The sequence below is a fragment of the Orbicella faveolata genome, unplaced genomic scaffold (assembly GCF_042242905.1).
Source record: "Orbicella faveolata isolate gen_17 unplaced genomic scaffold, um_ofav_v1 contig_34, whole genome shotgun sequence".
Classification (NCBI taxonomy): Eukaryota; Metazoa; Cnidaria; class Anthozoa; order Scleractinia; family Merulinidae; genus Orbicella; species Orbicella faveolata.
In genome coordinates, this window is record NW_028301563.1 from 4397403 (window position 1) to 4422500 (window position 25098).

Sequence of the window (25098 nt, forward strand, 5' to 3'; positions counted from 1 at the left end):
CTCTGTTTTCGGGGTGGAGGGCTAATGTTTTCTTGACTACGAGCTTTACATTAATATATATTTTGTGCGCCCTCGTCAGGTGACTCGGCGACTTCTTCACAGACCTCTGCTGGTTTACCGTATGCCCAACCTTTTGTGTATTGATGGGATCCCTGTGTCAAATGACGAAAAGACCAAGGCTGAAGTGTACTATCTTGAACAACAGGTTTGTTGTCAATTCCGGCGACTGTTACAAATTCTCGTTTTCTTCCTCGTTATTGCTAAATGTTTGTGCTCTTGACGTTAAGGCTAGGTTATAGAGGTTTTGCACGGCAGCCATGTTGCATGGCAGGAACAATAGATTCCTTTTCCTATGGGAAAAAATGTTCTTTCTAATGCAAAACATTTTCATGGTTCCCGCCATGCAACATGGCTGCTGTGCAAAACTTCTATACGGGCAGTGTTTTTCGTGTAACTTTCCTTGCAACGATTTTGCACGTCGCACGGTTTCACAGTTTTCAAAAACGTTGCGAAGCATCATTTTCGCCTTTGACCGCACAAGGTGTGCACGTCCTGGTGTTCACTGGTCACTTTTCAGCTCAAATAAAATTAACGGAATTTGTTAGCTAGAGAAAGTTACATAGCTGTCCTCTTGTGTCATGTGACCTGTCATGTGACCTCTCCCCTGACTTTTCTTGGCAGAGTGGAATGCAAAGTATGACGTCAGCACTGGAGCCTAGTCTCCCAGGAATCGTCACAACACGTTCGCAGGCCCCGCTTCGAGTAGGTTAAACCACACCTTCTTAGAATGGTGGAAGTTGTTTAGAAAATGATATTGTACTGGTCTTTGTACTGTGTAAGCAGTAAAATGCCAGTAAGATCTTTACAATGTTTCTTTAGGTTTTGATCTCAGAAAGGAGTGTCAGTCATTGAAGCTTGTTACTTGTAGGTTGTGGCTTTATGCTTTGCTGTAAGATAAAATGAGTAAGAACCATTATTTTAAGTGTCAATACATTCTTATGCATTACCAGCACTAATTGGGGATACTAAGGTAAAAGTATGCGAGACGTTTTTCTTGGAAGATCTCAATTTTTCAGAAAAGGTCCCATTCCCATGTAGTCACGTGTTACGGAGAGCTTTAGGAGTATTTATCGTGGAAACACTATCAAACCGTTTCCAGTAACGACCGTTGAGTGGGGACTGGGTCCGTTCTTTCCTCGGCAAGTTGAAAGAAAAGTAACAAAAATAAACTTGAATATACATTATTTTGGGAGTAACTGGTGAATTAACTGAGAATGTAGAGAAAGAATATCGGAGGAGAGTACCAGAGTGTTTCCTCGCGGTATTTAGTTCCATGTTAGTATTTTCATTGATTCGCTTGATGATGGCTTGATTTTACAGGTAACCACAGTCCAGCTGAGTAACACCACAGACCGTAATTTAGCCAGCACTGGGCTCAGACAAGACTTCCCTAATGGTCCTTTACTGAGGACGTTTGAACAACAGCAAGAAAAAGGTACAAAGAACACAAAACACAGCCTTCGTACATTTTTGGTGCGAAACTTAAAACGTTTACAGTAAGGACTCTCGAACTGTGAACACTTGAAATTTGGGGAAAAATTCAAGGATAAAATGCGATAAAATATCGAGGAGGAAAATCGTTAATTTTTGCGTTGGAATTAACGGGATATGTGGGATACGCAGAGCACCCCTCCAGATGTTTGTGGCCCGTTGGTGACCGGATTAACGGGGCTCCACTGTATATATATATAAGCTCATTTCGAGATGATACTTGTATGGATAACGTAAATGAACTCTTGGAGAGGTTAGAGCAAACACCGTTTTCACCAGCTGTCGTATTAAGCAATGATATCATAGGCGGATTTCAGGACATCGCCAAGGGGCCTCCTTCCCTCATCTCTCGTCTGGAAAATGTGAAATCTGTAGCACCGTATGTTATTTCTACAGCCCGTTTGTTTATTCTATTATTCACAGCGCGTCGTCGCGGGGGAAACGCGCGTGGAACCTCGAGTCACTCGCTACAAACCCTGTCGACGTCCGACTCCTCCCACAGCCTGTCAGGAGACAGGTATGGACGTACTTCCAGTAGCCTTAATCCTCAACAGTCGGGCCTTATCAGCAGGCAGCCCCAGACCTCCTCGTCCGTGCCCTACATAGCGCACGGGTCTTACTCACCTTATAACATGAACGGCGACGTCACTGATATCAGCAGGTGAGATTTCGTGGTAGAACACGCTTGCAGGCTGCGAAGTTGTATTGTAAATTCCCATTTAAACAGCTCTCTACTTTCCCTTCTACGCCAATGGCTGCTTATTGCAAACGAGCCAAATGGCTTGTGTAAACGCAGCCTCGTTCCTAGGGTCCTGAGAGAGGACCCCTGGGAACGAGTAATATGTTCTTGACACGCGCCATCTTTACGCATGCGTATCACGATCTTCACACACAGCGTCTCCTATTTCATACTATTTCGTGCCTTCATTGCTAGTCTCTCTTGTCCGTCTTGTCTATCTTTATTGTTCTTATCCCTCCGCCCTTGTCTTTTCTTTACAATCTGTGTGCTTGACGTAGAGAAAACAGGCGTGGCAGGGGAAATTTGGCATTATTTTTGCTCTTTTTCGTTTAGGACCAAAAGTAATCGATTCAAGTAGAGGGCAAATGAGGATCACCTCTCGTCAACACCTGCCGTGGTCACGTGGCCCAAGAGACGAAGGGTTCTGACTAAGGACGCATACACCGCAAATGGAAGCCAAAAGAAGTTTGGTCTCCACAACTCAAAGTGCATAAAAAAACAGACATAGCGTGGTTCAGAGCACTCGCCATTTCTTTGCTGTTGTATCCCATTTAGTCATCAGTCTCCTCCCGTCTCTAATCAAAGACGAGACGCCAGGGGTCGGGTTGCTAGAAAGCTGGTTAGCGCTAACCCAGGATTAAAAGTTAACCGAAGTATAAAAATTCCTTGTACAAATTTTTTTTTTACTGCTTAGGTTTTGTGTAGTTTGAGATTATTCAAACCCAAAACTGAGGAACAACACGATATAAACAGAAAACCTAACCAAAAAGCTACAAAACTGGAATGAAAATTCTCTCAAATCCTGGGTTACGTTAATCGGGCTTTGAAAAACTCGACCCTGGGTATAAAAGACAGTCGGAATAGGGAGACTGGGGCATTTAAGATTGTTCTAACAATTTTAAGGAATTGTTTCTCCAGTCTGTAAATAACGTTTTTTTGTCATAGTTGTCAGCTTGGATAAAACTTTGTATTTATACTTTTATTGTCCGTCTTACCCTTCCGTGATGTTTTCTTTTTAATTTTTCTCTTGTTTTCTTTGTTCTTTTTTTATGCCCCATACCGTATCAGGAAGTATTTATTGTAAATATTACAAACTGCGTGGGTACATTTGACACCACAGAAAATACCATAAACTGCCGCTTATAAACCCTGGGCTTTTACAACTTTCGTAAGGGCTTATAAACGGAGGGGCTTATATCCGAGGGGGCTTATAACCGGAATAAAACAACTGTTCCCAAACAAGCCATAGCTTCTCCTGTTAATCGAAATAGGTTCTTCATTTACTGGTAATTAAGCTATAAAACATTAGAATAAAACCAAGAAAGCGAGAGGGGGTCCTATCCGGGGGGGGGGGGGTATAACCGGATGCATTATTCGGTTTACAGGTAGGTAGATCTAAAACCGGGCGGGCTTATAAGTGGCAATTTACGGTAGGTTTAAAGTAAGGTTAGTATAACTGTCAATAAAAACTCGAAGATTGTCAAGATAATGTAAGAACGTGCGGACACTGGGTTCCATTAAAAAAAGGTCTGTTACGCCGAACTATTCTCTGTTCGTTTGGCAAGTCTTTCATGGTGGTGTTGTAATGTAATTCGTTCGGAGCCAGAGTACACCAGTTTCTTTATCCCGTCCTAAATAAGCGTGTGTTTGAATATCATCATCAGCCCCCACTTTCCATTTCGTCGAAGCGGCTCGCGCAATTTCAGCTTTTTGAAAAACTCACTCGTGCAAATTAATTCCAAATTGAACTCGAAACCGTATAATTACCTATACTAATTTCGGAACTTTGATATCTGGCTCCTTAATAGAGCGTGGCCGCTTAATAGGGGTTCGACAGTATAAAGAATGAAGTCTTCTGTGTCTCAATGAGCTTGGTGGGGGTAATGACTTGGTGCGATACTATTCACAGTCTTTTGCAACTGTCTTCAGATCTGGACGAACGTCTTCACAAGTTCGTGCTGCACAATGATATCGGCCCAAGGACATGTAAACAGAGCGTCGAATCGGTCATTGTAATATCAACGAGTGTTTTTTTTTTTTTTTTTTTTTTTTTTTTTTGAGAATGTTTTTGATAAATCAGGGTCTACATGGGAGGCCTCTCTCTGGGGAGGAAAAATACATATTCACTAATCGTCCCTTGAAAATTTCTCCACCCTTGAATGACATCCGGGAACATCAGTCCCAAAGCAGGGACTAATGTCGAGATCCGAATACCAGTAGCCATTTTCTAGGTAAATTTCATTTTCACGCTTTCCACAAGTCACCCGGCAAAGAGATGTTAAAAAAATCAATTTTTTGTACACTGGTGAAAACCCATGCCGGTCACGGATCACTATAATACCCGTGATTATCAGGCCCCCGCGCGTGATGGTCGTCTCGGACATGTTTCTCTTGACCGTCACGGGATCGTCACGTAACTGAAAAGTGGAAGCCCGCCTTGCGGCCACTTCTTTATTACAGCAATTTTATTCTGTCCGAAACTAAAGCTCAGCCAGTCATTTTCTTTTTTAAAGAACGCCTCTAATAACGTCCATTAACACGAACTAGAAGACCTAGTAATCACATCCCGGCTGTTGAAAAACTGAGGCCCAACTTTCGTGATTGTAAGAACAAAATCCCGGTTCAGAAGCCATCCCCTCCAAAAAAAACACCAACCGACGAATCCCGCCAATTGTAATCATCTATCCGTTAGTCCCATCTAGACCCTGTTCTCTGGACTTCCTTTCAATATATCTGAGAATTATTCCTTGTTCCCCCGAAATCAATGATCATGTACCTTTGTTCTCCATGACCACTAGCGCGCCCTCAGCATGGCTAAATTTTGTAGCATTTGGTCCTACAGAAGAATGAAGACAGGCAAGTTCCAAATATTATATCATCATAACTTACAACCGTATAACAACAGTTTTATTGGATCTGAAATCCATACCCAAAATAACAAGATACTCTACCGGATCTACTTAGATACACTCTGCGCATGAGCCGCTGATGACGACTCCGACTTCGACTCCATTGCTAGAGAAAACCAGCTTTAACTTCACTTGAACCTAAATCTTATGATTTGCAGTGTAGCAGCTAAACAGAGAGCTGTCACCTCTCCACTACAGCTCGCAAAATAACAAAAGAATCACAAAAAAAACTAATCAATGAATTAAACAAGGCATTCACTTGGGCTTCTACGGTTTTCCCGTAAAACTAAAGACTCTAACTTAAAAATTCTTAATTCACTGGGTATACAGGATTCTATCATTTCTATAATGATCGATACGCTGACCTCTCTTCCCAGTGTAATTTGTAGTCGAGATTTTCAGATTTTTTCAAAATTTAATTTGATCAGAACTTCGATCACATTTTTAAATTACTGGCGGGGCTAGTTATAACCTTCCAGTGACTTCAAGTAATATATATCACAGTATTTTCTACACGGCCCCACCAGTTTCCAGCTTTAAACCTCATCGTGTTTAAATAAAGTTTATTCTATTGTATTTTAAGAGCAAACAATCACAGGAAAAGCATTTCGATAGAGACATAACTTGCGTGTTTGGTTTCAAAACACGTGATGTTCGACCGCCGGAATAAGTATAACATCAATTCAATATTGCAGTCAGCCAATCAGATTCCGCTCCTGACGAGCTAATGTCGGCATTCTCTCCTTCACTTTCACTTTGCTGCGCACCATTGTCGATTGTGTGACGGCGCGTGATTGCACGCAAAAAGTCGAGACGTTCCTGCGCTTTACAAGCTTCCAAGTTGAGGCCCATCTCCACCGCCTTGTCCTTCGCCAAACGCGCAAACTCTTCTGCCTCCGCGTAATTACTGCGTCGGTATTCCAAATCAGAGATGCCCAGATAGAAGGAAGATCTGTCTACCAGCGTCATTTCCGAGCAGTACTTGTTTCTCAGCGTGTCTAAGCACCACTCTGCTTTCTCGATAAATTCCTTGCTCACAGTCCGTTTTCGCGCGGCATCGCTGTCGCAATCAAGCAAAAGTAATGTCATTACGATCAACGCAACAATGACGAGGTACTTCATCGCATACAAATAGCTGTTTTCTGTTTCCACGTGGAGGCAGACGTCGATGCACTTTTCCAGAATACTTAGAGCTTCGTTCACTTGTTTAAGGCTTCGATGAGGAGTGCGTCCGATGAAAGCCATTAACAATTTTGCTCTTCCGTAACCAACCAAGCTTGCTTCTAAGCTCGTTTGACATGCAGCAATGTTTTGCCCGGCTAGGTTCAAACACTTCTCAGCCTCTCCTAGACTTCCTTGTCTTCTCAAGATTATTGCTTTATAGGTGTAGCCCCTGGCTGCCATAAGGTGTGGATTTTTTGCTTCCAACACGAAATTGAACGCCTCATCGATCAACTGTAGAGCGCGGTCCGACTGGTTTTGGTAATAAACTTTCATGCTTTTTTCAAGTTTTATGGCTGTTTGAGTGTCTGAATCAGTAAACTTTAGCAATAGATCGCTTGCTAACTTTTCAAAATCTTCCCACTTAGCGTTGGCACGGTATGCCCGAAGCTGAGAAAAAACCCACCAGGATCTTTTGTGCAGCAACGTACTCTCTTTGGAAAGGGAAGGTGCACTCAACGTAAACAATGGCGAAACAGTGCTTTCTTTCGCCTTTTTCTTAGTCTTGTCTGATTTTGATGGCATCATGGGCCCTGTTTCTAGCGTGACCGAAATTTGGCAGATCGTTTCACAAGCAGTGTATTCCTTTACACTTCTCTTTTTCTCTCCTCTTTTCGATGGAATGGCGTTCAAACAAAATCTGATCTTGTATTTGGTGAGAGGCTCGTGGAAGCGGAACAGATAACCAATAACTCCTATCATGGGCACGTTTGTGCCGCTTTTAGTCTTGCTTTTGATGCGTTTACACTGATAATCAGGCAATTGAAGACTAGATGCACTTGTTCCATCGTAACTTACTGCCACTGTTACATCGTAGTGGTCTGCGATGTCAAGCGCTTCTCTTGTTTGTTGATTCTTACAGACCAGCAGTTGTACTAAGTGATCGTTGTCACAATCAGGAAAGCCAAGTCTACTCCGACCAACGCTCAGAAGTTCCCGTGGTTTCCAGTGCTCTCTCAACACAGGACCACCTTCATCGCCGCTTTTAACCTTGCTGGTATTTTCAGAAGGGTTCGGATCATCCACTGCTGATCTGGAGTACAGGACATTATCTCTACCAATTTGCAATATGCCGGCGTTTACGTTCAAAACAAATGAGTTGTCACTTCCTCTTGGTTCGCGCTCCTCCTCCCTTGAATGACATCCGGGAACATCAGTCCCAAAGCATGGACTGATGTTGAGATTTGGAGCATCAGTAGCCATTTCACTTGGTAAATTTCATTTTCACGCTTTCCACAAGTCACCCGGTAAAGAGGTGTAAAAAAAATAAACATTTTTGTACACTGGTAAAACCCGTGCCGCTCACGGATCACAGTAATACCCGTGATTTTCAGGCACCCGCGCGTGATGGTCGTCTCCGATGTTTCTCTTGACCGTCACGGGATCGTCACGTAACTGAAAAGTAGAAGCCCGCCTTACGGCCACTCCGTTATAATTACGGCAATTTTATCCTGTCCGGAACAAAACCTCAGCCAGACACTTTTTTCTTCAAAGAACGCCTCTAATAACGCCACCCCCATTGATACGAATTGGAAAAGCTTATAATCATCTTATCCCGGCTGTTGACAAACTGACGACCAACTTTCGTGATAGTAAGGACAAAATCCCGGTTCAGAAGCCATCCCCTCCAAAAAAAACCCAACCGATGAATCCCGCCAATTGTCATCATCTATCCGTTAGTCCCATCTGTTCTCTTTTTAATATCGTAAACTGCCGCTTATAAACGAAGGGGCTTATATCCGAGGGGCCTTATAACTCAACAAAAAACGCCGTTTCGAAACGAGCTATAGTTGCACAAATTGATCGAAAGAGGTTTTTCATCTACTGGTAATTAAGGTTTAAAACATCATATTAAAACGAAGCTAGCGGGGCTCTTATATCGGGAAGCGGGGGAGGGGGGGGGGGTGCTATAGCCGGATGTATTATTTAGTTTACAGATAGATGGTCTAATAACCGGAGGCGATTATAAGCGGCACTTTCCGGTATGTTGATATCAACTCCTTTGAAGCCTTGGCCGTTACGTAACGCAACGCTGCTCCACACTAGGAGGAGCGTTCCTAGCCTGTGAATAGGCTCTCTAGTCGAGTTGCGAGAAAAGAAGGGAAGAAAGGAGGAGAGGAAGAGGGGAGAGCTCCGACGCTCCCACCCCCGCCCCCATTCGCCCCTCGGCCAATTCACTCTCCGCCAGTTTCTTATCGGCCCTTCCAGCTGCGGCCAGATCCTTCTAGCCGCAGCCTGTTCACAGGCTAAAGCGTTCCGTGACGACCCAAGTAAGCACAGCGAAGGAAACGACTTTTCTGTAAAATTATAAACACTGAGATCTTCTCTGGCCGTCACTGAGCTAAGTCTACGGTGTTAATGACCTTTTGCAACTGGCAGCAGATCTAGAGGAATGTCTGTAGAAGTTACTGCTACATAATGATATCGGCCCGATAACATGTAAACAGTGCATCGAATCAGTCTTATCAAAGAGCTTTTTTGAGAAGGCTTTGATGATTTATGATCAAAGTCGTTAGGCCCTTCTCAGGGGAGGAAAGAATCATTCTCTCTACTTGATCCCTTGGAAATTTCTCATCTTCGTCCTTGACCAAGTAACAAACTTGCTTTTTTGAAGTTTCGGTTAATAACATCCCTCGGTCCCAGGGGTGGATCCAGGATCTCCTGACCCCACTGCGTGGCTGGCTCGTACCGCAGGCATGAGCTTCTATACGGGTCTGGGGCCATCCGCCCAGAAAAAAAATTTCGATTTTACTCGTCTCCAAAACACCATAATTTTCCAGCGTCTCTGACACTTTGATAAAATTTATGAAGGCGATATAAAAAATCTGGATTTTCCCTTTTAATAATAATAATAATAATAATAATAATAATAATAATAATTGTCCCGGCTAATCGCCGTCGCAAAGTACAGCAACGACGCAGCTCAACAAGGTCGAACCGAAAGCATACATTGGCGCCTCTGGCAGCCGCTATACGGTCCATGCGTGACCTTGGAGCACAGCTTACAGCCAGCTGGAATCAGCTGTATGTTGGTTTTTGCTGAGGGGGGAAAACCGGAGAACCCGGAGAAAAACCCTAGAAGCAGAGAAGAGAACCAACACAAACTCAACCCACTTATGGCGTCGGGTCCGGGAATCGAGCCCGGGCCACATTGGTGGGAGGCGAGTGCTCTAACCACTGCGCCATCCCTGCTCAACCAGAAAGTCGAAACTATTATTGTAGTTGCTAAAGGTATATTATCATTTCCTAACTTGACAAGCAACCAATTGGTGAAAGTGAAACAAACCACATAAAAGTGTGTTACTTTATTTTTTCTATGTTGAGTCAAACAAATAACAAATAAAATGCTACTCAAACGGGGGGGGAGGGGAATCCCCCTAAACCCGTCCCCTGGATTCGCCTCTGGACTTCCTTTCAACATATCTGAGAAATATTTCTTGTTTCCCCGAAATCAATGATCATGTACCCTTGTTCCCCATGACCACTAGCGCGCCCTTAGCATGGCTAAACTCTGTAGTATTTGTTCCTACAGAAGAATGAAGACAAGCGGATTCAAAATATTAAATGATCATAACTTACAACCGTGTAACAGCAGTTTTATTGGATCTGAAATCCATACCCAAAATAACAAGATACTCTACCGAATCTACTTAAATACACTCTGCGCATGCGCTTGTCATGACGACTCCGACTCCGACTCCATTGCCAAAGAAAACCAGCTTTAACTTCAATTGAACCTAAATATTATGATTTGCAGTGTAGCAGCTAAACAGAGAGCTGTCACCTCTCCACTACAGCTCGCAAAATAACAAAAGAATCACAGAAAAAAACTACTCGATGAATTAAACAAGGCATTCAGTTGGGCTTCTACGGTTTTCCCGTAAAACTGAAGACTCTAACTTAAAAATTCTTAATTGTAATGTAATTGACTAGCTATCATTTTTATAATGATCGATACGCTGACCTCTCTTCCCAGTGTAATTTTTAGTCGAAATTTTCTGATTTTTCAAAATTTAATTTGATCAGAACTTCGATCACATTTTTAAATTACTGACGGGGCTACTTATAAACTTCCAGTGACTTCAAGTCATATATATCACAGTATTTTCTACACGGCCCCACAAGTTTGCAACTTTAAACCTCATCGTGTTTAAATAAAGTTTATGGTATTGTATTTTAAGAGCAAACAAACACAGAAAAGCATTTCGATAAAGACATAACTTGCATGTTTGGTTTCAAAACACGTGATGTTCGTATTCAAGATATCAGTGCAATACATGTATATGTAAGGTCATCGTTTCGACTGCCGGAATAAGTATAACATCAATTCAATATTGCAGTCAGCCAATCAGATTCCGCTCCTGACGAGCTAATGTCGGCATTCTCTCCTTCACTTTCACTTTGCTGCGCACCATTGTCGATTGTGTGACGGCGCGTGATTGCACGCATAAAGTCAAGACGTTCTTGCGCTTTAGAAGCTTCCAAGTTGAGGCCCATCTCCACCGCCTTGTCCTTCGCCAAACGCGCAAACTCTTCTGCCTCCGCGTAATTACTGCGTCGGTATTCCAAATCAGAGATACCCAGGTAGAGGTAAGATCTGTCTGCCAGCGACATTTCCGACAAGTACTTGTTTCTCAGCGTGTCTAAGCACCACTCTGCTTTCTCGATAAATTCCTTGCTCACAGTCCGTTTTCGCGCGGCATCGCTGTCGCAATCAAGCAAAAGTAATGTCATTACGATCAACGCAACAATGACGAGGTACTTCATCGCATACAAATAGCTGTTTTCTGTTTCCACGTGGAGGCAGACGTCGATGCACTTTTCCAGAATACTTAGAGCTTCGTTCACTTGTTTAAGGCTTCGATGAGGAGTGCGTCCGATGAAAGCCATTGACAATTTTGCTCTTTCGTAAGCAACGAAGCTTGCTTCTAAGCTCGTTTGACATGCAGCAATGTTTTGCCCGGCTAGGTTCAAATACTTCTCAGCCTCTCCTAGACTTCCTCGTCTTCTCAAGAATAGTGCTTTATAGGTGTAGCCCCTGGCTGCCATAAGCTGTGGATTTTTTGCTTCCAACACGAAATTGAACGCCTCATCGATCAACTGCAGAGCGCGGTCCGGCTGGTTTTGGTAATTAGCTTTCAGGCTTTGTTCAAGTTTTATGGCTATTTGAGTGTCTGCATCAGTAAACTTTAGCAATAGATCGCTTGCTAACTTTTCAAAATCTTCCCACTTAGCGTTGGCACGGTATGCCCGAAGCTGAGAAAAAACCCACCAGGATCTTTTGTGCAGCAACGTACTCTCTTTGGAAAGGGAAGGTGCACTCAACGCAAACAATGGCGAAACAGTGCTTTCTTTCGCCTTTTTCTTAGTCTTGTCTGATTTTGATGGCATCATGGGCCCTGTTTCTAGTGTGACCGAAATTTGGCAGATCGTTTCACAAGCAGTGTGTTCCTTTACACTTCTCTTTTTCTCTTCTCTTTTCGATGGAATGGCGTTCAAACAAAATCTGATCTTGTATTTGGTGAGAGGCTCGTGGAAGCGGAACAGATAACCAATAACTCCTATCATGGGCACGTTTGTGCCGCTTTTAGTCTTGCTTTTGATGCGTTTACACTGATAATCAGGCAATTGAAGACTAGATGCACTTGTTCCATCGTACCTTACTGCCACTGTTACATCGTAATGGCCTGCGATGTCAAGCGCTTCTCTTGTATGTTGATTCTTACACACCAGCAGTTGTACTAAGTGATCGTTGTCACAATCAGGGAAGCCAAGTCTACTCCGACCAACGCTCAGAAGTTCCCGTGGTTTCCAGTGCTCTCTCAACACAGGACCACCTTCATCGCCGCTTTCAATTTTGCTGGGATTTTCAGTAGGAGTCGGATCAGCCACTGATCTGGAGTACAGGAAATTATCTCTAACACTGTGGAAGATACTAACGTTAACATCATTCAAAACAAAGAAGTGTTCACTCGCCATTGTTGCTCGCTCGTTTTCGCTTGAATCACTTCTGGGATCATCAGTCCCGTTGCTATGATCTGAAGCTCCGGCTGCTTCACACCTCTTCACTCCAGCTTCGTCGAAACCTTCACTACCAGTAGCCATTTCACTCGGTAAATTTCATTTTCACGCTTTCCTCAAGTCACCAACCAGTGGTCAAAATAGTTCAGTTTTTGAACATTGATAAAACCCGTGACGGTCACACATCGGTCAAAACTGGTAAAACATGTGAAGGTCGTGTCCGTGATGGCTTCCCGACAGACCAGTCAAGACAGGTCCGTGACGACCTGACCGTCACGCGTGTTTTACCGACGCCCAATATTATTTACGCGAAACAACTCACTCTCATGGGAAATCCCTTACACAGCTTCATTGTAGGCCGAGTGTCGGTTTAGAAAGCAAGATATCCGTGAATTAAGGTTGTATATCCAGAAATTCAACCACATGATATTATTTTTAAAAAAGTCAGGTGTGGCATTCGAAATTGCAGTTGTTCTTAGTAGATACAATCTCTCCTCGGGAATTCCCCTGTCCGTGATGTCACAAAACACAATCAACTCGCAATGTGTCGCCGTTTCACATTCTTTTCGAGCATCTGTCGTTTTTTCACCCCACTTATTTTCACTTGAAGTGCATATACGTTAAAAACTCACGCGGTCTGCACTGAAGTTATTCTTTTTCCCATCGGGAATCACGTCACAACAATCATAGTAAACGCGTGTTTGAACGTCATTATCAGTCGTCGCTTTACTGTCATTGCTTTTTTCAAAACAAAGTCAAACTACGTGTATTAAAATTTTGAGTGCCGCTTACTAGGGGTTCGAATGTAATTAAATTCCAAGCGTCTTCGTGTGACCCTGTGTGCAAACTATGGTCAGTGGTTCTTCATTCTGTGTGTACTTGTCCTCAGAATACGGCGGATCAAAACAAATCCTCTCAGAAATATATTTTTAATACTAACTCTGAACCATAATACAGGACTTTTGAGAACCAACATTATGTTATGTTAAAGTTGAGCATCATAACAATGGTGATATTAATAGCACAGTCAAGTGCGTTTGATAAAAGACCAAACATTTGGTAGCTGATATTTTCCACATAAAACTGACTATGTAATTTTTCTAGTGGAATCTACCCCATCTCAGAGGGTCACTATTCTAAGAGATATTTTCTCTCTGTAGATCTATAACCTGACTGAGGAGAACCCCCAGGGAACCCCCAGGGAGGGGGGTACTCGTCGGAAATTTTGAAAAGAACCCCCAAGAGGTATCAAAGTCCTGTTTTGTGGGCGTGGCTTCAATTTTTTTTCACCCCTAACAGGTGCCAATTCTAAAACAACACAATATCTTCCGTCACATTGTTTTCAGCTCAGTACTGTAAAAGGTACAGCAAATGCTCCTGCTGTGGACCTGTTGAGGCTGAGCACCCTAAGAGGTACTAAAACCACTTTTTTAACCCCTGAAAGGTACAATGAACACTCCCCTCCCCCCCTTCTTGGGAGAACCCCTGCTCGTATCGTGGCAATATTAATACAGCCATCTTTGTTTTGAGTGTGGCCAGTACAAAGTAATGTCACTACATGTAGATCTTCAGGCTGTCCTTGCCTTTATTTCCCCTTTCTGCACACCTCCCCCACCCCCTTACAACCCATCTTGTACATTTCCATGAAAGATTAACTTCATTGTACACAGTGGGAGTATGTTGGAACAGAATTTGTGTCCAAAGTAATGTTGCCACTAATTCTACTGGTATCGTACTCTCAACCAACCATCCCACTATTAATACAGGTTTGGTCGCAGTTGCATGAACCATGTGTATAATAGCATCTGTTAAATAGACTGTTTATTTCCCCTTCCCACTTTCCTCTTTTTCTGGTATTTTCTACAGTTACTTGTGAAAACATTTAACAAACCTTGCTTGGTTAGGCCTACTAAGTGTTTTATTCCATTTAACTAAGCAAAGTATCAAAATTACAAGAGATATGAAAAATAAGATTTGCTTTTTTTTTCTCTCTCAAAAATACCATTTTCAACACTGCATCATAATGGCATCAATGGAATAATATTGTATTGGTACCTTATAATCTTAAAACATTTCTTTGAATAATAAACATTCTCTGCTATGAACATTAATATACATGAATGATAAAGTAGGGTACCCTTAATTACAATGTTGTTGTGCTGTTCAAAATCACAACTTCTTATAAAGGTCAAGTTTTACAAAAAAGTAACATGACCTATTGTTCTATGTGGCTAGCACCAATGAAACACGTCAATTTATTGAACATTCTAGTCAAGAAATAAATATGAATTGAAATGCTCTTTCATCAAGTTGCATTCTTTGCAGACAATGATGCACTTGGTTCATTTGAAAATTTGAGTTATGAGGGAAATTTGGGATGTTATGATTTCATTTATTTCAAAAAATGTGAAATTGAACACAATATACACAAGTTTGAGTAAATATGGTTACATAATAGCCCAATTTCGATATATTAAAATTCAGCCTAAAACAATGGACCTCAGCACGAGGCTTCAGGGAATAAACCCCACAAACTCTGTACTTATTCCCTGGAGCCTCGTGCTGAGGTCTACTGTTTTAGGCAAAATTTTAATATATCGAAATTGGTCTATTTCACATTGAGACTCATAACAACATAAATAATTTTAATCACCGATCAGCACTTGAGGGACATTAAGTTCTCAAATTTTAAATGGGTATCACAACAAAGTGTGATTACGAAGTAATTTAGAAATAGAATCATAGGTATGCAAAACAAAATTCAGCTACCACACATTCCCAACAATCTGTTGGTACAGTTGTAATCTACCAAATAAACACATTGTTTTGTGCTTTTGTAGTAAAAGCAGCAAACTTTAGTACCTTTTTCCAAACAAAATAATTTCCTGTGTAGTCCTTCCCCACCCTTTGCCTGAAAGGGCCTAGGTCATGGTATTTTAAAGTAATTCTGTTTGTTTTTGTAAGTTGACCTCTAAACTTCAAATTGGCCTAGCATTAGTCTATAATGGATGAAATCATGGACACAAAACAAATAAGGATAAACTTGAAAAATGTTGGACAATGTTTTTCAAGTTTGCCCAATCCATGCCCCTTTTCAGCTTTTCTCTGTTTCTCTCTTGCTTTTCTACAGTATTAAGCCGTTAATTCTATAACCAGTTCACAAACTCTAGAACTGATCAAAATTGCATGACCTAGCCCCTTTTAATGTCCAACAAATACTTTTGAAAACTATTCATCAAATTGACAAGGAACATAACAACTTAATGAGACCAAACTGATGAGTACACGACCACATTTTGCAAATCAGGAAAGCATGTCACAGCATTCCTATGATGTTACAGTGCGACTACTCGAGCTGGTCCTCCTAGAAGAAAACTAACCAATCAAAATGTAAACTGAGAACAATGTACTGGTAGCTTCTCGTGACGGCAAGTAATGGTCTGTTTGACGTGAAAACACAAGCACTATACTGTAGATTGACTCCACTGCATTATATACACTCTTAGAGATTCAGTCATCATTATAATAATTATTATAAATCTCGCTCAAAAAATTTAGCTTGAAAACTCATTTTGCGACAACCACATTGTAAACCAAAACCATTGAAAAGGTACACTCTTTAGGATCTAAACTAACCAATCAACAAATTGCAAAGTTTCCTGAGAAGTCCACGACACTTTGCACTTTGTTGGTTTTCAATTTTGTTAATGCTATTGTTCATATTCTTCGATGTTACTTGTTTATTTGAGAACAAGATCACTATCCTTTGTCCTCAAGTGACGTTCTGATTGGTTAATTCTTTTCCAAGTGGCCCAGTTCAAGAAGTTGCACTTTAATCCATACTCTCAAAATTTTGTAAGAACCCTGCATTATTGCTTGTACTTAATTATTCTAGTAACCTATACTGTTTTCGTAGATTTGACACAGGATCCTTGTGCTACAGCGGGTCCATTCTGATCTGGGATTTTACCAATGGCATATATCCAAAAATATCTACCAAAGACTCCATGCATCTTTGTCGCATTTCAAAAAGCTGTACTAGTCTTGAATACCTTGTATTCCTGTTGAACAGGTCTTGAAATGATCTTTGAGGCAAGATTTTGATTGGAGGTTTTCTTGTGATGTCTGCAACAAGGAAGTTCATGGCCAAATCCTCGCAGGTGCCATAATGTTCAACCATGCGATGAACCCTCGGTGGAAGATTGTGAGTGTAGTGGAAATTGTAAAATCTGAAAAAATGAAAAAGATTAATTAATATGAAATCACAATTGATTAAGACTTATGCAGGTAATAAAATAAAATGAAATAAAGTTGGAACCCGGAATTTCAAACTCTCAGGGGAACGAAAAGCAGTTCAAAATAGCAGGATTTCAAAATAACTACAGTGTAATAGTAAATAACTGAAGGGCATATCCAAGGGAAATGGTTTGGGGGAATTTGAATTAACTGAGTTCAAATTAGCAGGGTCCACCTGTAAATTAGCCTTTACTTTGCAGACAAGTTACCAGGTTTGTATTAGTAATCAAGTTACATATTGCAGCAGTGATAATAAATCTAACTGCTTTAAAAGTCTACATGTAGCTGGAACAGATTTCATTCTGTCAATTGAAACTCTTCAAGAAAAGGCTATCAAGGGTGAGTGTAATGAGTATTAAGTTACACTTTAAATAACAATTCAAAATTACAACAAAAGGTACATGTACAGCAATCTTGTACTTTTCCCAAAGGACAAGCATTCAATTTCACTGCAGGGTAAGGGACTCCCATGTGAAAAAGTCAAGGATGCTCATCAAACATTTTAAATTAAAACCCTAAGGAAGACCATTCTGGGCATGGCTTAAGCTTTATTTGAACCCTTAAAGATACCATGATTTTAAAACAGACTTGTAAACAAGTGTGGGCCAAAATGATGTTAACGACTCAGGTTAAATAAGATTCCCCTCCACCCTGTTAAGACAACCATAAAAAGCATGACAGTGTTTTTTTTGTTTGTTGTTTGTTTGTGTGTTTGTTTCATTACTTCTTTGAGTTCATCCTAAAATGACACCTTGAAGGCATTGTCTGAAAGTGATCTACCAAAAGCAACACGATACGGATCCCCAGCCTTTTCACATCCATTGGAGTTCCCCTCCAGAAAATTTCAGTCCCTCATGATTTGAGTATTGCATCTCAGAACATTTAAGGAATTTGAAATGAAGATTACCTGTGATAAAATGCTCCACTTGTTAGGATCATGGAGAAATAATTACTCCATGTTGATGAATAAAACCACTGTGATTTACCACTGTCCCAGTAGTGGTCTCTTGCGGGAAAACCTACAATGCGGTCAGGAAACTGCCTCCATGCTGAAAAGGCAAAATCAATCTAAAACATAGAATAAAAAGTAAACTGTTAGTTGAGCAATTTTTCGAAAAGGCAATTGAAAATTCTATGTTAAATAAAATTATTTAGAGTGCAAGTACTAGAGGACTAAATTGGAGGTAGAATTTAATATATTTCTTCATCTGTCTAGATTCAAATGTGCTTTCTACAATATATTGACGGAGTGTGAGTTGATGGCTACTCCCATAGATTTCATCGTCACTGAGCTCGGCAGAGTAGTTACATGTATGAGCATTCACTGATGTTAGTTCTTGATTGCTCTTTCAAAGTTTTGCTTCAAGCAGTACATGTTTGGTCCTAATGCAGAGTAAAACACAGGGTACATAGCCTTACACACGGAGTAACAAGATGATAATTACTGAGCAGTATGGCATACCTCATCAGAATTAAGTTTGATATCCTCATCCAAGGATAAAATAGCAGAGGTTTCTATCACTGTTCTTGGCACAAATCGACTGTTTGCTGTCTGTAAACAAAGTCAAGAAGAAAAATCAGACACAATCTTGATGAACAAACTTTCTGTTCCTCCTTTAGTCTGATAATATTATATGGCAACCATGATAACATCCCTTGATACAGTGTATAGTCAATGTAGTGATAAGTTAGTTTTGACTAATGTTAATTCATACCTTAGTTTCTGGTCTAACAACCACCAATGGAACATCGACTAGTGGCCATGTCTTGTTGTGAGCAATAGGGGCATCAGATGTCCATAATACAACAATCTGTAGAATAAAATGTTGATTCAGAAATAAAATTAGCTTTATAAATTTATCTAATATATAAATTAAAATATGCCCTTGTTCACCTGTCACCATTGAAATTTCACTATATGTACATGTAAATCTCCTGTGAAGAAATGCCTCCAAGCAGCCATGGCTCTAGCCATGACTGACACTAAGTAATGGTAGTGGAAACCATTTCATTTTGTTGTAAGGTAAAAGTGGCTTGAATAAATGAAAAAGAAAACATGTACTGTGCTTCTATTTAACAATTAGATTATGAGCTCGAGATTTCTATGAGGTGATAGTTGATCAAGCTGAAGGCCGAATCAACTTCCAACTCATAGAAATCGAGAGCGAATAATCTAATTGTTTATTAATAGAAACATGAGTGGAAGTTTGGTAGAATGAGAAATGCTGACATGGGACATGAGCCAACAGGCGATTGTTTCCATGGCTTTTTCGAGTTCTCCCAAACTTTCACGAGTGTTTCTATGACTCAATAGAAACACAGAGAACATGTTTTCTACTTCTTTAAGAAAATACCGTGATGAAAAAGAAAACAACTTGTTTACATTGATCATTGAATGGAAATTCTCTTTGCTCATGCCATCACTACATCAACAGCTCGTGCTAGTTCTTATTCTCGTCCCCAGAGGCCACGCTCCATTTGATCAGCACCAAGAATCACAACCTCCGGATAGGTCCAGCGGGATTCTGGTTCTGATTGGCTTTGCAAACAAATTTGTCAGATTTGACCCTGAGCATGCGCAGAGTGATGGGAAGTCCATGAATCGCGGACTTCCAGTGTTGGAGCCGGCCAGAGGTCGTGATTCTTGGTGCTGACCAAAAAAGAGCACAGCCTCTGGGGACAAGAATGGCCGGTTCTGTGTTTCTAACGAGTTCTAGAAACATGACAGGGCTGTCAATTTAAGGGCCATAACCTGTACCCGTAACCTGTACCTGCTGCAGCTGAGTATGTTTCATGGACCCTTGATGTTACAGGTGAACTGGCCTGTAGTTGATACAATTCACCCATAAAGTAACAAGTTTGCTACAGGTGTGAAGATCAAGGCTACAAGTGAATTAAAACTTCATGACAGCCCTGCATGATTTTTAATTTTTTAATTTTGTATTTTCTTTGGGTTGCTTTCTAACTTATCATGATTACTGACAACCAACTTCAGCCATACAGCAAAACAGGAACTGTTTAACAGCATCCAACACAAATTAGTTAATGAGTATTAATGATCCAATACAAGTTATATATTTTTTTTTTACCTTAGCAATAAACTTTGATTGTGCAGCACTCTTGATTAACCTGCTGAGAGCTGAGGATTCCTTAACAAGGGATGTTGAGGTGTGAATGACTGTGGTGAATTTATCGTCAGTGACTTCCAGCTTGTTGTTATAGAAAGGAAAGTCCCTAGGGTCCATGGAAAACTGAGGCCTAGATACAAGTACTCCAGGGAATGTGTTCCACATCGGTTTACTGGCAGCTTTATTTGGAAATAATCGTCTACGAATAACCTGAAAATGCCAACAAACATTGACTTTAGATAACAGTAATGATATTTAAGGTACGATAAATTTTCAGCTCACCAAGCAGTAAAGAATGCCTAATTTGGGACAATATGGCAAAACTTTCCCTTCCCCCATAGTTTTATATCACAGGGGCCACCAAAAGTGCCATCCAGTCCTCTGGAACAAGTAAGCTTTTCTGCATGACAAGTAACCATGGGTTAAGCCCGAAACGTTTAGTTTAGAAGCAACTATTTGACACTTTTAAGAGCCTTTTGAGCCTCGTATTTTATTTATTGCACAGGGTCTCACATCTTATGAGTTTTTTTGTTCATTCCTAGTGTTTAATAAACCCAGGAATCCAACCCAATGTTGGTGTTGGGTTCAATAAATGCCAACTACGGTTCATGTGGCTTCCTCTCTAAATATTGTAACTTATTTACATGTATGCCATGTCTACAGGTCAAGGTTTATATATAATCCCTGGCAACTTTTCAAAAAATACAGTTAACAATACTACAATCTCTTTTTCCTTAATCATGCCATAGCAATATTATGAAAATATATTGGTCATTTTTCATTTTGTATCAAACAAAACAAAATGTCTTCTTGTGAAAACAAATAACCCTACAAAACTGGCATCAGTCTTTTCACTCACTTTCACGCTTATAAAAATGGTCTAGCTCACCTATTGCGATTTTTTAAAATATCATTAAAACTTAAGAGCAAGGTATAAAGCATCTATACAGCTGTAGGTGGCATCTAATCAGTAAAAATATTTAAAACAACCATTTGGTGTGATATTGATAATAATATCAATGGCAACATCCACTTAAATATTGTGAACTTTTATGGCAAGGTGCTAGTATTTTGTGTAATAATTATATTTTTTCACTTGTCCTATCAAGAATAATGCAGAGCTGAAATTTGGCCAGATTTTTTTTTCCATCTCTTCTATGACCCTTGTCTACGTTTTGATGTTGTTCACACTCTTAAATTTGAGAAAAACAACTTCTTAAATACGTTTAAGCGTAGTATCAAATCATAAGGTCAAAGTTGAAACATCCTGTCCGGTAGGCTCCATTAGACACTTTAATAAGGTTGGAAAAAGAAACTACAAGTAAGTTCTGACAAGGAAGTAATCCAATCAACTAAGCAATGCCTTGTTGTCATAAAAGACCTCAGCAAAATTTGTTATTAGAAAGTCTTCCAAACTTCTGGCTCATGTAAATATAATCATGCCAATATGAAACATTGACTTGAGAGGATGCTGTAATCAGAATAATGGAATTTAAGTACTTTCCAGTGTTATTCACTTCAACATCAGGAAACTGTACAATACACTTTAATTGTTGAAAATAGAACTTTCCACCCCTTCCAGAACATTATAAAGGTAGTGACAAGGACATGTAAGTATTGTCCTGAGACTAAGAAATTTGATAATGGTATTATTATAAAGAGTATCTCAAAACAGGGAAGGAAAGTAATGAGTTTTTTTAAAAAATTTACAGTTACTAAAAGTGTGCAGTCTCACACAATCATTACGAGGATTTTTCGACCTTGAGTAGTTCTAGAAAATATCCATACCTCCCCCATGGAAGGGATTTTTTTCTAAGACTCCCACATCTCTGGAAACTACAAACAACTCTGGTGTCTAGAATGATTAGATGGTCTACACTTCATGGAGTGGGTTTCACCATACATAAGTTGGAAATGTTATAAAATTTCAGTTCTCAAGAGCTAACCCAATAAATGGATCAAAATGAGCCTAGCAATTTTGAACATACAGCTGAGCATGACTTTGTAAACACCTGTAGAATATGAACACCTCAAAGTTAAGAACAGTTTCTCTGATAGTAAATTCCACTTTACATGGACATTTTCAGTGGTCCCCAATAAACAGCAAATAGCGGTCAAACTGTTCCTCACCTCTAATGTAGTGAGCAAGATCTTCTCTACAGATGACAAATACGCCTCATAAAGAAACAGAGCTTGTTGCTTCATAGCAAGGATTTGTTCCTGACTGAAGGATTTCACAACAGACGGAAGTTCAGTCAAAAGACGTTCGTCTCCCTGAATCAGAGCCTTGCTCCAATCTATCACCTCAGAAAAAGGCAGCTCCCAGCCATTGCTTAGCAACACTGGAATACAGCCAGCCTGGAGGGACTCCAAAAAACGATATGAGCCAAGACGTCTTCCGCGAGGAGTCAAACAAAATGTTGCATTTTTTAAAAGCTCATCATAATCATATCTGCAAGGTAAAAAAAAACATTATTTTTTTTTACTTGCACCAGATATACTACAGTTAATTTTATTTATACATTAGTTGCTCTGGATTTATGGCTGCTTCAATATCAGTGTTCATATTTTGCTATTTTTGTATCTGTAAGTGCTACAACCATGTTTTGATGGCATGTTGTCATAAAAGTTAATATTACAATATTAAGTAAGACTGATGAAATCTGTCCAACCAGTACTTAGAAAGAACCAGACTTGTAAATTAAAGGTTTAATAATCCTAATGGTTAATATTTCCGTTATTTAAAATTCTAAAAAGGAGATTTTACAAATTAAGACCTTTATCCAGCAGCCATAATTAAATTAATTTGTAATTATCTTTACAAACCACAAATGGAGCCCCTTAAATGCATGTGAAACCAAAAATAATCTCCTGCCATAACTGTTTTTGACAAAAAAATGTAAGATGAAATGAATCATGTGCAACATATCAGCAATACAGATTAAGAATGCTATATTGACTTTGGATATGACGTCTGATAAAAGTGTTTTCCAAATATGCAAAATAAACCTATCAATCATAGTTTATTTATCATGTCTCCAATCAGACCAAAACAATAATAACTTGTATTACATGCAAAAAAATTCATGAACATCATTATGCTTATATAAGATATGTGAGATAACCAAGTTATGACATACATACAAAGCATGCATGGGACATAACAAAAAGATTTACTGTACTTGCTACTTGAGCAAAACAGCACCACCAAAAGTAAAATCAGTCATAGAGACAACACAAAATTGAGGAAAAAACTTGGCAAGTTTCTGTGAAATAAATATTGTTCACCTACTCAATGTTAGCCAAAGAGTTAAGCTCTTGGAATATGACATAGTTTCCATCTATTCAGACAAGTCCCAGACTGAACACTTCTTCTTAAACTGCATTTCATAAACTGTTACAATACCTCCAGTGAGTTGTAGTTTTATTTGGCAACTGTTATTAAGGTTATGATTTTTGAGTTCTACATTTGGTTATACATGTACTCAAAAGGTAACATTCCATGACCTACCACTACATATTTTTAAATTTAACTCATAGGTTAACACAAAAATCCCATTCAGAACACATCCACGATTAATCTCTTTGGGAAAAAAAACATAATCGAAGTGCTATTTTAGCAAATGTGTGGTATTTTAACTATCTTGTTGGCTCTTAAAAAAGTCAAAGTCTCTCACTAATAAGAGAATATTGAAATGACAGATCTGAGTATGAGAGAACACTATATATAAAAATCTGAAACACTAGGCCATGATATCACATGAGGAACAGAGTCATGTTATCATTCAGTAAATGTTATTACGCACACTAGGAGGCAGTCGGAGACTACATGCATACTGTCAAACTACAAGTAGAATGGGCCTTTGGCCATCAAAACAATCATCTGATAACAAAATACCAGTAAAGAGCTTTATTTTAGTTCTTAAGCCATCAAGGCCATGACCACATACGTGAGAAAAAACTTTTCACACACTTGCGAGTATGTGAAGTAACAATGCTTTCCACTTTTTAGAAATTCAAGCTAACTTTATCTAGTTGATTATCTTGTGCATAAATTTGATTTTGAAAATTACCTTACTTTTCTAACGAAATCTCTTCCACCAATTTGAGTGTAAAATGCATTTAAATATAATAAATATACTATTTAGTACATTTTTACAAGGTGACTAAACAGGTGTTTAAATATTACTGATGTTATTAGTTTGTTCTAGTTTCTAAAAAGACAAGACTTCTATACTGAAAATTCTATTTACATGACAAAATAAACCACAAATGATGGGTTTAACCACTGTTTTGAAATAAAAGCAATGTATTTTCCTTTCTTCTGACAGCATAAGTCAATATCTCATGCGGTTTTCAATATCAGATATCATTATTCTTTGGCACAGAATGTCTCGACCACATTTAAAAGAAAATGATATGCATATATTTAAGTGAAAGTGGGAATGGACATATTGTGCAACGAAATCATCATTAAACTAGGAGTTCTCAATGAGAAGTGAGTGCTGCCGTTAGTAGCGTGTTTGTATGTCAATATGACAATGGGAACTGCAACAAAAATATAACTTATTTTATTTCTTAAACAACATGGTTACATGTACTTTGAACCTATAAATGCTTGTAAGAGTAAAAAGGAACATATTCGTTTATTTCAACGCAACATGTAATGAACAGTGTTGTTTTGTATAGGTGAACTGTACTGTTTTGTATAGCTCAATATGCAATGAACAACGGGCCTTATCATCTATAGGTGAACTAATCAGGACTATATATTTGGTCTGACAGTTTAAGTTACTTTCTTATTGTAGGTAAATACAATGTTTTTTTCAAGGCTAGTAACAGCTTGGTGTTGATCTTTAGAAGGATGATTGACACTGCCTAACGCAACATGTAATGAACAAAGGGCCTTATCATGTATAGGTCAACTATAGCTTGTCAAGATGGAAATTGACTACATATTTGGTCGGACAATTTGGGTTACTGCTTTGGTACGCTTATTGTAGGTAACTACAATGTTGTTTAAGGCCAGTAACAGTTTAACGAAGTCATGCTTAGAAGGATCAGTCAGACCCTCTGTGTTAAACAATTGCGAGATGACTTTGTTAAAAAGTGTAAGAGACAACTTTTCCTTCTTTGGTGTGGTTAGGAAAAATACTTGAGCATAATACTGACTGGGACAAAAGTCTTTCATCTGTTGCATATTACAATTACTACAAGTAATAATGTCTGAGTT

General features: G+C 39.5%; 5 protein-coding genes across 7 annotated transcripts in view; 1 reads left to right on the forward strand and 4 right to left on the reverse strand.

Annotated features, from left to right (window-relative positions):
- Positions 1–3832, forward strand: part of LOC110051387 (leucine-rich repeat-containing protein 9-like) — a 31567-nt gene extending 27735 nt beyond the window's left edge. For both annotated transcript variants that reach the window (XM_089272188.1, XM_089272189.1), the window contains 5 exons: positions 80–205; positions 682–762; positions 1381–1495; positions 1975–2212; positions 2624–3832. In XM_089272188.1, coding sequence (XP_089128314.1) covers positions 80–205; positions 682–762; positions 1381–1495; positions 1975–2212; positions 2624–2648 — 585 coding nt within the window. In that variant the 3' untranslated portion in view covers positions 2649–3832. The remainder of the gene's footprint in view (positions 1–79; positions 206–681; positions 763–1380; positions 1496–1974; positions 2213–2623) is intronic.
- A 1343-nt stretch (positions 3833–5175) lies between these two features.
- On the reverse strand, positions 5176–7742 carry LOC110051007 (uncharacterized). Its single transcript, XM_089272191.1, has one exon. It carries the CDS (start codon positions 7621–7623, stop codon positions 5878–5880), a length of 1746 nt encoding a protein of 581 aa, XP_089128317.1. The 5' UTR covers positions 7624–7742; the 3' UTR covers positions 5176–5877.
- Positions 7743–9995: 2253 nt separating this feature from the next.
- On the reverse strand, positions 9996–14119 carry LOC149104346 (uncharacterized). Its single transcript, XM_089271825.1, has one exon. The coding sequence runs from the start codon at positions 12523–12525 to the stop codon at positions 10744–10746; it is 1782 nt and encodes a 593-aa protein (XP_089127951.1). The 5' UTR covers positions 12526–14119; the 3' UTR covers positions 9996–10743.
- A 222-nt stretch (positions 14120–14341) lies between these two features.
- The window catches only part of LOC110051378 (exostosin-1b-like), a 19815-nt gene continuing 9058 nt past the window's right edge, over positions 14342–25098 (reverse strand). The window contains exons 2-7 of the mRNA XM_089271824.1: positions 21996–22317; positions 19827–20075; positions 18453–18548; positions 18200–18289; positions 17645–17805; positions 14342–16670 (exon numbers count right to left, since the gene is read on the reverse strand). Of these exons, the coding sequence (XP_089127950.1) occupies positions 16379–16670; positions 17645–17805; positions 18200–18289; positions 18453–18548; positions 19827–20075; positions 21996–22317 (1210 nt within the window). The 3' untranslated portion in view covers positions 14342–16378. The remainder of the gene's footprint in view (positions 16671–17644; positions 17806–18199; positions 18290–18452; positions 18549–19826; positions 20076–21995; positions 22318–25098) is intronic.
- The window catches only part of LOC149104347 (uncharacterized), an 8147-nt gene continuing 7463 nt past the window's right edge, over positions 24415–25098 (reverse strand). For both annotated transcript variants that reach the window (XM_089271827.1, XM_089271828.1), the window contains one exon: positions 24415–25098. This exon is cut by the window's right edge and continues 731 nt beyond it. In XM_089271827.1, the coding sequence (XP_089127953.1) occupies positions 24817–25098 (282 nt within the window). In that variant the 3' untranslated portion in view covers positions 24415–24816.

Coding starts and splice junctions, on each gene's coding strand:
- LOC110051007 (XM_089272191.1), bottom strand. CDS start 7,623: ATGGCTACTGATGCTCCAAATCTCAACATCAGTCCATGCTTTGGGACT.
- LOC149104346 (XM_089271825.1), bottom strand. CDS start 12,525: ATGGCTACTGGTAGTGAAGGTTTCGACGAAGCTGGAGTGAAGAGGTGT.